Below are 13,228 nucleotides of genomic sequence, written 5' to 3'. Positions count from 1 at the left end.
GCTGTATATTTGTGAAATTCATTTCATCCACACTAAAACCAACATTCTATACATAATAAAGCCATGTTTTCTAGTTAGTAAAATGTGTTATAAGGTTGTGTATAGAGGCATAGCTCTGAATTCAACATGGATTAATAACACACATAACTTCTAGAAATAACACATCTTAATTAAAGCTGCGAGCAGCGATGAACGGGCCCTCGCCCCTGCGGGCACGTCTGGGGAACGCGCACGTCGGGGCACGTACATGTCTTCAGGCTAAGACTCTTATAAAACATGTCAAATTTGGGGAAGATTGGACAATGTATAGTCAATTTACAACAACTTCCTGTTTCCTGTAGGGGGCGCTATGACTATCACGCATAATACCACATATATGTCTTCAGGCCTGGACTATTATCCAGCTTGTGAAGTTTGGAGCAGATTGGACTATGTAAAGTCAATTTACAACAGCTTCCTGTGTCATGGCGAATCATTTAAATTCTCCGCCATGCCAATTGTCAACACCGTTTCATACATACTTTACTTTATACTTTATACTTTATACTTTATTGTCAGACAGGTCTGAAATTTGTTTTGCATAACAGCAGCTCCGTTTGCAACATCACAGAAAGGACAAAGACAATAAACAAGGATACAAACATTTAAACATTACAATCACAGAAGACAATATTCAGGGCCCTTTAACGCACATTTGATCTGGGATTAGGCTCCATATTTAGTTTAAGGATTGACTGATGCAAAAAAGAGTGCTTCAGTCTAACCTTATTAAATCGTGGAACCCTGTATCTCCGATTCGATGGTAACAGTTGATATTCACTGTTCAAAACATGATTGGGGTTAGAGACGATGTTGTTAGCCAGCCTTACGATGTTATTATGATAGGCTGATTCATAGAGTTTCTCAAGGGGTTGACCTACTGTCTTTGAGCAGATTTTCATTTGGTGGAGCAGTTTTGACTTTAAAGTAGTTGACAAATTCTTGTACCATGTAGTATAACAATACTGCAGGACACTCATAATCACAGAAGTAAAAAACAATAGAAGAATTTGTTTACTCGCCCCAAAAGACCTGAGGCGGCGGAGAAAGTAAATTCTTTGTTTTGTCTTTTTACAGACAAATTCAATGTGGTCTTTCCAAGATAACAGATGATCAATCATTACTCCCAAATATTTATATGAAAATACCTGCAGGATTTTTTCGTTATGAATAACAATAGGAACATGGTATTTTGGGTAAAGGTTTTATGTGCGCAGTTTTCCATGACAGAGGTACAGTGTGCGTGTCTACAGAAGCCTGAAAGACTGGTGCCAGCTCGGTTGCAAAGTTCTTCAGAAGGAAAGCGCTGCATTCATCCGGTCCAGCAGCTTTCTTGGAATTTGTACACCGAAAACTTTTCCTAACATCTTCGACAGTGATGACAATTCTGTCTGAGGTAGTTGGTATAATAGTTTTAAGTATTTCAGTGCACTTATCAGAATTATCTAGTGATTCAAATCTGGTAAAGAAAGTGTTTAGGTCGTTGGCAAAGCAAAATTCATTATCTGTCACAATAGGTTTAGTTGGAGATGACATTCCTGTCATAGATTATCCCACACCTTTTTAGAGTTATTAGCTTTAAAGGCATCTTCCAGAAGCTGTCTGTGTGCCAGTTTTGCTTTCCTCAATTTGATTTTGAGCTCTTTTCCTGTCTGTTTAAGTGCTCCATAATCTTTGTTTTTGAAAGCCACTTTCCTTGTATTTATTACTTGTATTATGTCCCTGGTCACATATGATTTATTATTTGGATAGATTTTAATCTCCTTTGTGGGGACAACCAGCTGTACACAAAAATGTATATAATCATTTGTAACAGTAGTCATTTCTTCTAGTGATCCCTCCTGAAAGATTTCCCAATTTGTCCAATCAAAACAGGCTTTCAGTTGCTCCCTACTTTCATTTGTCCATGTCCTTATCACTTTCTTTTCAGGTTTACTTTGCTTGAGTTTGGTCTTATACACTGGGATCATGTGCACAACGTTATGATCGGAATTTAATATGGGTGGCCTACACTTGGAAACATAGGCACCTTTAACGTTTACAAAACACTTGTCCAGGATATTGTCTTTTCTTGTCTGGTCCTTAACATACTGTTCGAACCCAGGTAACACAGTCTCCAAGTGGCACTGGTTCAAGTCCCCCACCACTATAGCCGGTGCATCGGGGTGGCTGAGTTGTAGCTCATGAACACAGTTAGCTATGGTGCTGGCCGCCTGTGCCGCTTTGCCGCTGGGAGGCGCGTACACAACAAACAGCAGTATACATCCAAACTCTCTAGGTAAATAAAAAGGTCGTAACGTCATGCCGAGAATTTCTACATTGGGATCACAGATCTTATATTTAACTGAGTGCGATCTGCACCATAGATCATTTATGTACACGCAAATACCGCCTCCCCGAGTTTTTCCAGAGTCCACATCCCTGTCTGCCCGCACAAGGGTGAATCCTGGGACTTCAAAGAGAGAGTCGGGCATTGTAGCTTGTAGCCAGCTTTCCGTGAAGCATAACAATGATGCCTCACGAAATTCGTTACAGTACCTTGTGTATGTCCGTATCGCATCCACTTTATTGCTCAGCGAGCGCAGGTTTGTAAGAACAATAGACGGAAGAGGTGGCCGATTGAATCTCCGCCGTAGTCGGTTCCGAATACCCCCTCTTTTTCCTCGTTTCTTTTTCCTATTCGTTCTGATCAGCTCCTGAGGGATGTTATCCAGCATCGAATGGTAGACGTGGCTTGATGTCATCTCCCGTGTCAGCTCGGGTTGTAGCTCCAGCAAAGTCTCTCGACTGTACGAGCGTGCGAGGCACGGCTCCTCGCCACACCTGTCCATGTTGCCACTCAGGTGTGCGGTTGAAAATTGCACCGACAAACATTGTCCACGGAGGCCAATAATCCACAGAATCAGAAGCGTAGTTTTCAGGGCAGTCATCATCTTACACTTTACACAGGGACAGTTCTTACAGACGCAACAATTTAGACAGCAATTAAACAAAAACAAAAAACAAAACATAGAGCAAACGGAGCATACTGAGACGCAGTGCGCAGCCGAGCAGCGCACCGAGCTGAAAACTCACGATTTGATCAACTTTTCATCACAAAGGTCTTAAGATACTACTGACCAAATTTGAAGTTGATCGGGTTAAATCTCTAGGAGGAGTTCATAAAAGTATGCATAAAATACATAAATTACATGAAAAACACAAAATTCAATATGGCCGACTTCCGGATGGGCGGAGCAAATGAAACCCAATTAGGAATATGTTTCCAAGAATGAGTGGGATATGCATACCAAATTTCATGAATATCGGATTAATTTTGTCCAAATCACAGCCTGCCACGCGGTAGGGGGCGCTATAGAGCCGGCTAAACACGCTAAGCCCAATCGCTGTATATTCACGTAAAGTTTACGGGTGTCCATCGTTTTGCCAAGTTTCATGAGTTTTCGAGTATACCAAGGGTGTCAAAGACATGTTCAAAGGCTAAAAGACATAAGGGGGTGCTAGAGAGGCGACATGCCACGCCCACGCAAAATTTCACCCCTAAATCGAAGAAATTACGAGTTTGGATGTGCGTGTAAAGTTTCATGAATTTTTGTGCATCCTAAAGTCCTCAAACATGTGTTTGTAAATTTTGAAAAAACGCAGGAAGTCCAAGATCGCTGACTTCCTGTTTGCCGAAAAAATCTCAAAAATATTTAATCCAGGTATGAGGATGTGAGCAATGACATACTTGAATTTCGTGACGATCGAAGAAACTTTCTCTGAAAAACTGCCTACATTAGGGGGCGCTATCTCGCCCCCTGGACACACCCGAGCCGGGTCACTCCAGAACATTGAATTTCCCACCAGTTCTGACGCATATTCCACTTTTGGGGAGTTTTTGGGGATGGCTAAGGTCCCAAAAAGGCAATCTCCTGGCAGAAAAAGAATAATCCTTAGAAAAACAATAGGTTTCCTTGCACTTCGTGCCAGGACACCGTTGGGGTCCTGGCACTTTTGTGTTTATTTATATGAAATCATCCTCTGGGCACCACTCTTTGAAACAAAGAGAAAATGATAGCACATAAATGTAGTCTCATAGATAAGTCTCATTAAATATACTGAACTATCAATTTGGAACGTTGATTAATAATTAAATTAATAGCTATAACAAAAATAGATAGTAAAGGTTGAAGGATATCAGAGTTCTTGACATAGCAGCGGTTGGCATTATTCACTCTTGTACAATATTAAACAGACCAGCATGTATATTCCACAAACATTTATTTACAAGATAATAAAGGGTTGAAACACAATATTAATCTAACCAAATAACTAAACTAAACAAACCAAACACAGTGTGTGTGTGTGTGAGAGAGAGAGAGAGAGAGAGGGGGGGAAACAAGATGGCGTCTTGTTTCAAAATGTCTGAATGGCCTACAAACAAAATGGCGAGCACTGTAAAACTACAAAGATGGCGGAATCAAAGATGGCCGCCAGCATGTCATCACGTGACCTCTTTGTTCTTCTGAGAATAAGGACAAGGGGGGGGGGGGGGGTGATGTGGGGTTAAGATTATCTGAAGCTGTATGTTTATGTTTAACTAATTCACAGTTTGTGTATGTGATCTTTATGTGTGTTAGATGTGCAGTGGGTTAGAAAAGATGGTTAGTTTGCATGCAAGACCTTGTCTATGTGAAGCATAAACTAAACACATCAGATATGGCGAAGCCAGTTACCCAAAAATCAAATACAGATAAATCACCACCGTCAAACTCAATGAATAACATTAAACATATTAATACAGGTACATTCTAGAAATCAAAGTTTAACTGTCTTGCCTAGCCATGTGCGATTGCTAATGCTAAGGCCCAGTACGTTACCCCATGGAAGAACAGGGTTTGTAATTCCATGTGTTGAAGTTGTGGTTCCAAGTGTGGTATATTTTCAAGTCTTGCATTAGACATACCACACAAGTCAAAGAGGTCGTCTTTGCTGTTAGTTTGGTTAGCTTGGTGCTAACTGTGAGAAGGCGGGCGCTCGCGTCTTCCGCCTTTGGTTCCTTTTGTTGCTATGGCTGTTTCCTAACAGAACATAGAATCAGAGAGCAGAGCTGCTTCCGGTCTGGAGAGCAGGAAGAGAGCTGTGGCTCACCTCCAGCAGCTGGTCAGCTTGGGTGAGGAGGTGAAGACGAAAGAGGAGGAACAAAGAAATTCCTCTGGTTTTGTTCTGTGTGATTTTCACACCTAGGTGCGAATGTTAGAGTGGCCAATGGAGATTGAGCTGAGCTTGGTCCACTGACCAATGGTAAGGATCCTGAGACAGTTCACTGTGTCTGCCACCCGAAATGGCAGGTCCCTACAATGTTGTGTGAAATAGTGCTAGCCGTTTGCTAATGAGGACATTCGTAGTGTAACCAACAGGGGCCTGCTAGGATATAAGTTGTGAGTGTGCAGAATGTTGTCAGGGTTAATGTGTTTTGAAGATTATACAGGAAGCAGACATTTTATGTTTATTGCATGTTCATAGCGAACGTGAATGTTTATAGCGCGTCATTCAGCAGACGTATCGGCAGTATGTAGCCGCGCAATGCTATTGTGCTGTGTTTCTGTGCTTCCAGAAAAAGAGTGAAATATATATTTTTTAAACTTATGCACGCCTGGAAGTCACTTTGTGTCAAAGTGTGCAACAAATATTGGAGGCACCGCTGGGATGATCAACGCCGTGCTCAGTGTGACAACGTGGACGGGGATTGCCTTTCACTGACGTCGACGGGAGAGCGCGTCATCGGGGGCGCAGCTACATCAAACACAATGGATCTGGAGGAGCTGGCTGAGACTGTGTCTCAGAGACTATGGCTTTTGCAGCTGGATCAGCTCAAAGAGGTGTGTGATGCAGCTGAAATCCCGAGGGGAAATGTCACAACAAGGCGAGCATTGATCAGACAAATTACAGAATCCATGGACGATGTGATTAATGATGAAGAGGAGGACGTTGCAAGGCATCATCTAAAAAAACTGCTAAAATAGTTGAGCAAATCATAGAAAAGACTGGAAATGCTCATAGTGAAGAAAACACAGAGAGCATAGCACAAGATAGCCAGAAAACGGCTGAAGAAATGAGTTTAGAGGAGAAATACAGCTCCAGCTAAATAGTCAAGCGCTGCAGGATGAAGTTAGGAGACTGAGTGAAAGAGTGAACAGTGCATCTCCAAGCCAAGTTTCAGCTCCACAGAGTGTGTTGCCTCCAGCTGTGAACAGGCTTCCAGAAGTGACAATAAGGAGAGAATTCAAGATCTGTGGTCAGATAGGGGAAAAGGGACAGAAGGACAGACTGTCATACACAAACCTGATGCATCAGATGGACAAAGGCCTGAGTAAAGGACACAGTGAGGCTGAAGTCATGGAGGCTGTGGTCAAGTCAATCAGTCCAGGTTTGAGTCTTCGTGATATGCTTGAGATAAAAAGTGACCTTACCCTCCCCCAGCTAAAGGTCATATTAAAGGGACACTTCAAAGAAGACAATTCTACACATCTATATCACAGACTAGGAAATATAACACAAGACAGTCGTGAGTCTCCTTAAAACTTCCTCTTTAGGGCAATTGAGTTAAAGGAAAGGCTGTTACTTGCTTCAAGAGAAGTAGAGCCAGATGAACAGTACAGTTCCGAGCTCATCCAGAAGAAATTCTTGAGGTCAGTTAGTACTGGGCTGTTAAGTGACCATATCAAGTTTCAGTTTAAGCCTTATCTCGATGATCAGAGGGTGACAGATGAAATACTCATCGACAGCATGAATGAAGCTGCTAGTGTTGAATCAGAAAGACAATCCAAGCAAAGGAAGAACACAAGCAGCAAAGTCCCAAAAGTAAATGAACTACAGACAGAACGGATCGACGAACCGTGCCCGTGTACGGTACGGAGCGTTCACACTAATCAATCGAACTGGATTTTGGGGACAAGTGGACTCGGATCCGGGTCCAGTTCCCTGATGTGAAAGCAGACTTATTTACATATAAAGACTGAAAGTGTTTCTAAAAATGAGCCGCAAACTGAACCAGTCCGACTGTAAACTGATCTCACCAGGAAATGGACACAATAATTAACAATGTGTGTGCGTGTAGGTGTGTACTTAGTGTCTAGGTGTGTGTTGTTGCGTGCCATTTTTGGTATGGTGTTCTGCAGAACAGAACTGGTTGAACCATATTTACCAGAAACAAAAAAGACTTTCTGTTCCAGCACGTCATTCATGATTGTCATCACACCTTCACACATTCACTCAGCTGCTAAACTTCACATTAAATAAGGTGTTTTCTGAATGTAGTTTGGTCTGATGCTTCGGTGTTGGCAGTCTGCTGAAACATCGTGGTTAACGTGAGACGCATTCCTGAACAGTTAACAATAAACCTTCAGACTGACGGAAACCACCTGGACCTGGACCTGGTCCAAGATCTGGTGCTGGACCTGGTCCAAGACCTGGTGCTGGACCTGGTCCAAGACCTGGTCCTGGACCTGAGTTTCCTTAAACATGTGATCAGTCTAACATATTAAAATATGACACATTTATGTTGGAAATGTGATGAATGGTGGTAATAATATTTTCAATTGATGATTTACATGTGATCTAATTTATTCTGGGTTTAGACTAGATTTAGTTGCCCCAAATTTCTCAGTTATGATGAGGGTCCAGTCCTGAGGACATGTACATGCAATTCATAGTTTTCAGACACGTGACACGCGCCGCTAACTGGAGGGCAAAACAATGGACCAAGATGGCGGCTCACAGTGAATTATCCGTAGCAGGGAAGCACAAGCCTGTCAACTTTCCATCTGTTCAAAGCCACGAATATTTAGATCATCTATCAACATCAGAAAAACGAAGATACGAGCACAAACTACAGGTTTTGGGGACCTGCGATCCATATACAGCACCCGCCGCAGTATTTATTTCACTAAAAACAGCGAAGTCGCTGCCAGAACTCCACTTTGGCGATGTTTACATTTATCTTGTGGAGACTCCCTCACCTTACACGGTCGCCAGGATGAAAGCCTACAAAAGTACGGACAGTTACATGTATTTTCGATCTGGATGGGTCAATAATGCTGCCGTTTGGGAGGTGAAGGACAAGAAATTCTTCATTGTCAAAGCAAAGGTGAGTTAACTAAAGTTAATTTTAGCTAGCTATCTGACGTTGATTCGTGTGTGGTTAGTTTCAGGGTCACTGTAGTCAGCGTTAGTAGGACAGTAGTGACAGGCAGTATTCATTTGGTATGGTTAACACAGTGTCTAATGACATATAAGTCTATTGAAAACTTCTTTTTTCGATGTCAGGTAAACCATTCCTACAGATTAAATGAGCCGCCACTGACAGCCTGGGTTGTTGTGGAGAAGGAGGGACTGGTGCGATTTGGCCACTGCACCTGTATGGCAGGTTTAGGAGAGGTGTGTTCACATGTGGGTGCCATACTCTACGCTTTGCTAGCAGCTGTTAACAAACTGAGTGGCACTGCATGCACAGATGAAGCCTGTGCCTGGAATGAGCCTAGTATGGCAGCCGTAAGGACAGTAGGGTATGCACCAGGGAGCCAGATAGCTTTCACAAAGGCCCAGAGAAAGAGATCTGCTGATGGTTGCGGTGACCTTCCCCCTGCCAAGATTCCACCTCCAACCACAGATGAATGCACAGCATTGTACAATATGCTACGTGTATCAGAAGACACTGAAAGGGAACCTGTCAAAAGCTCCATTTTGTCTGTTGTCCCTGGCCATGCAAAGAGGTACATTCCTCGGGCAGTGCAGCTGAACATCCCTGCATCCCTAAACAAGATGTACAAGCCCCAGTACAGGTCACTGTCACACCAAGAACTGCAGGCAAAGAGTGAAGAGATCTTTACAGAGTTGAGCATAACAGAAGAACAGGTCAGTCAGTAAATATGGTTGAAAACGTGCATATCAGGAATATCACAGGGACAAGTAAATAGGATAGCTCAAGTTCAGAAAACATTTTTTTCCACAGAATTCATTAAAGTTGTCTTTTTCACATTTTCCTTCAATAAGATTTAATTAATCACTGTTTTGTTTTGTCACATATCACAAACTTAAATCAACCTTATTCAATTTTAGTGCCGTGTCATACAAAAGGAGACAAGACTACAATCAAAATGTGCCATGTGGTTTGACCAGAAGGCAGGAAGGGTGACTGCGTCAAACATCCGAACAGCCTGCCACACGGACCCAGACAAACCAGCTGTCTCCTTGCTGAAGAAGCTGTGCTATCCTGTGGCCTTCAAGGACCCAAACAACAACACACCACATTCTCTCAGGTATTCATATCTACTTTTCACTCAATGAAAGCTTCACACAAAAATGTAATAATCAGAATTCCCAAATATAACAAAACCATAAGAGTGACAGGGAGGGTAAGCATGGCAATGCGCACAAAAGTTTTTTAATAGAGCCTTAAAACACTCTTCTTTCACAGCATTCAGGCTTTTACAAAAACACTTCTTAAATCTACTGTACATGCAGACCACTAGCACAGCAACACATTTCGAGTTGCACACTTTTCAGGCAGCAATCTTTGGTGCCTGAAAAAGAGTTGCCTCCTGAAAAGAGTGCAGCTCAAAACAAACTGCCATGCAAGTGGTTTGCATGTGAGTTTCAGACAAACAGGCTGTGAAAGGATGAGTGTTTTAAAGCTATATTAAAAACTTTTCTCCCCATTACTTTTGTAATTTACATCCACTTATCATCTTGCTGGTAATATACAAATGATCAAGATAAATAACACATCTGCAAATAAAGATGTTATTTGGACTTCTGAAAGTAATGTTACTGTGATATAAGTGTACATTGTTATGGTAATAATTTCTTACTGTCATTTTATATTTAAGGTGTATATCATTTTTTCTGTTTTTAGGTGGGGCATTGAACACGAGAGAAAAGTAGTTGAGGAGTACACCAAGATGATGGAAAAGTTCCACACCAATCTCACTGTCAAGAAGGCAGGGCTGGTCATCAACCCCCAGTACCCATGGTTAGGGGCATCCCCAGATGGCATACTAACATGTGCCTGCCATGAGATGGGTGTGTTGGAGGTAAAGGCACCCAGCAGCCTTCAGAATAGCACTTTGATGGAGAAATGCAAACAGGACAGCATGTTTTGTCTCCAAGAGGTTGAGGGGAAGCTTTCATTGAAGAGGGACCATCAGTACTTTTGTCAGGTGCAGACTCAAATTCACCTGACACAGGCAAGCTACTGCGATTTTGCTGTCTGGGGACCAGGGAAAGAAGGCAAAGGGGAAATCCACAATGAGAGAATACTGCCTGACACTGACTTTTTTGACACCATGTGTGAAAAGGTTCACATTTTTGTACAGAAATGTGTCATTCCAGAGTTAGTAGCAAAAGTGTTTACAGCTCCTGTTCTACCAACATCCCATGATACCAGCAAACCATCTGAAAGCAAGGGCTGTTACTGTGGGCTGCCTGTCCTGCAGAATGAAGATAGACTTGAGTGTAAATCAGGGATTTGTAAAAGACAGTATATCCACAGAAGTTGTTTAAAACTTGACACCTCGCATTCAAAAATGTCAAGTTGGAAATGCAGTGACTGTAAGCGGGAAATAGCTAAACAAAATAAGGATAACAGGAAAAAAACGTAACAGAATAGAAGTTTAAAGTGTTTTATTTAACACAGACCACATACTTTGAGGCATATGTACATGCATAGTTTTTGTACAGAGATGCATATAGTTATGAAAGAGAAATGTGTCTTAAAAACCCAGTTGAACCACTAATAACACAAACAAGTTTTGTTATATAGACTGGAGTGTCTCTCTGTGGCACATATGCTTGTGTCATGACAACATACAGTAAAAAAAAAACATACTTGTGTAATAACATACGGTAAAAAATGTTACACTTAAAGTGACTGTTTGTAAGAATCAGAATTGCTTGTTAACAGCGACACCTGTGGCCGTTAAGTCAATGAAAGTCAGCGTCCTGTTGCTCGCGCTTGTGCTTGCTGTAAATAGACATGAACGAGCATCGCTCAAAAGAGTGAGGCGACACACGTCAGCTAAAACCACAATATCACTCTATATTTCAGCTGCTTGGCAGTAATGTTAGCTGACCAGACGGAGGTCTCTCCATGAATCACTGCTGATCCTAGTGTTGGCTTTTCCTGCCTCAGCCTCCCGACCACGGCCGGAGGGAGACACCGGCACCCGGTGAGAGACGATAACATGTGTTCGTAAATTTTTTTAAAACGCAGGAAGTCCAAGATCGCTGACTTCCTGTTTGCCGAAAAAATCTCAAAAATATTTAATCCGGGTATGTGGATGTGAGCAATGACATACTTGAATTTCGTGACGATTGAAGAAACTTTTTTCATGAAGTCAAAACTGCAGCTACTGGTGACAAAGTTAAGAGCGAAAAACAACAACGTTACTGGGTGAGCGATCTAATCGACGTGAACGTCAGAGTTTGGGTGTGTCCCATTTTCACGCATGGGAAAAGATGCTGTAAAGACAAACTTATTGTCTGTGTTATTTATTGGTTTTGATGTGAATTATTCACACTCTACGGTGTTGACTCCATTAAGTCAGAAAGATTAGTGACATGGTTTGATTTGATTAAAACCTGATTCTATTGAGCAGGTTCCTCAGGCACGGCTCAACAATAAGAATTGCTCACATGCAAGTATAATGCCACATTGGGCTCGTAAATCTAACAACTTCCTGTTTCCTTTAGGTGGCGCTATGACTATCACTCATAATTGAACGTATACGTCTTGATGCTGGGACTCTTATAAAACATGTCAAATTTGGGGAAGATTGGACAATGTATAGTCAATTTACAACAACTTCCTGTTTCCTGTAGGGGGCGCTATGACTTTCACTCATAATGGCACGTATATGTCTTCAGGCCGGGACTCTTATCCAGCTTGTGAAATTTGGGGCAGTTCGGACTATGTAATGTCAAGTTACAACAGCTTCCTGTGTCATAGCGAAACATCAAAATTCAACGCGCCGCCACAAGAACGCCGTTTCACGAAAACACAAAAGCTTCGCAATTTAGCATCATGAAGGTGTTGAGATTCTGCTGCCCGACTTTGAGATGGATCGCTTGAATCCTCTAGGAGGAGTATCGCAAAGTTCCATACCAAAAAAGTGACAAAATGGCGTGTGTGTGTGTGAATGTAGTACATGGAAAAATCTGCAGATGTTTTCTTGTTTAGTCACACATCACTTCGTGGGAAGTCAAATATTACATAACAGACGTGTCCTTGTCCTGTTGAATAATATTTGGTTAGCTGTCAATACAGATTTTATATCAAGAGTGTGCAGAAGAGAAATTCCTGCGTTTTTTATGAAATGATCAGACCAGGTGAATCCAGGTAAACTAATCACACTTTCTTTGACTTTTAGCTGAGCAATGCATACTTTTATTTCTATAAAATATACAGTAAAGCTAATGGAAAATGTGTTTCTCAGTGTGCTTAAAGCTAATGATACATTACCCAACATCCGGTTGTAAGTAATTATATCGACAATACTGTTCATTAATTTGACATTAGTTTGATTATTGTTTGTTGTTAAAGCCTCTAGTGTAGTTGACATAATATGATTATTAAACTATTTTAATGTAAGGGGCCTTTGTGTGCAGGAAGCTGAGCCTTCCACAGTGTAATTCTTTATACTACCACCAGATAGCACCAAAGTGATACATCTTAAAACCTGGCTTATAAGATAAGTGAAACTTATCAATACTGTTATTATCAACGGAGTCTGGCTGCTTTGAAGAGAGCATAGATAAGTTTCACTTTCAGTTCAGTTCCCTGATGGAAGGGCTGTCTGATGGCAAGATAAGGTGGTGAAAATGTTCTAAATATAGTTTACACTTAAATGGATATTGTTTGTTTTAGGTGGGCCTTTCTTTTAGTTGGTTAAAATATGTTTTGCTGCCGGCCCCGTCCACAGCAGTTCATTGCTTTGCTCCCATGCTGGTACTCCTGTCTGTTTCTCCAAACTGGGGGCGTGCATCTACCATTCTGTTTTAAAGTAACTGTGTTTGAGTGTATTTTAGCTGCTTTGTGTTACATGCCAATACATGCAGATAAAGTTTTATATAAAGTATACATTAAGAGTTCATTGTTGTTGCACAATAAAACCGAATGACACAAAAACGAACACGTTCAACTTATAGA

The 13,228-nt window shown here is 41.6% G+C and overlaps 1 protein-coding gene across 1 annotated transcript; it reads left to right on the top strand.

Annotated features, from left to right (window-relative positions):
- The first annotated feature begins 7,823 nt into the window (after window positions 1–7,823).
- Window positions 7,824–10,682, top strand: LOC141754918 (uncharacterized). The gene is made up of 3 exons (XM_074614349.1): window positions 7,824–8,170; window positions 9,142–9,341; window positions 9,938–10,682. Exons 1-3 carry the CDS (start codon window positions 8,060–8,062, stop codon window positions 10,680–10,682), a joined length of 1,056 nt encoding a protein of 351 aa, XP_074470450.1. The 5' UTR covers window positions 7,824–8,059.
- The last annotated feature ends 2,546 nt before the right edge of the window (window positions 10,683–13,228 follow it).

Source organism: Sebastes fasciatus, chromosome 17 (assembly GCF_043250625.1).
Source record: "Sebastes fasciatus isolate fSebFas1 chromosome 17, fSebFas1.pri, whole genome shotgun sequence".
NCBI lineage: Eukaryota > Metazoa > Chordata > Actinopteri > Perciformes > Sebastidae > Sebastes > Sebastes fasciatus.
This window is presented reverse-complemented; position numbering and strand designations above follow the sequence as displayed.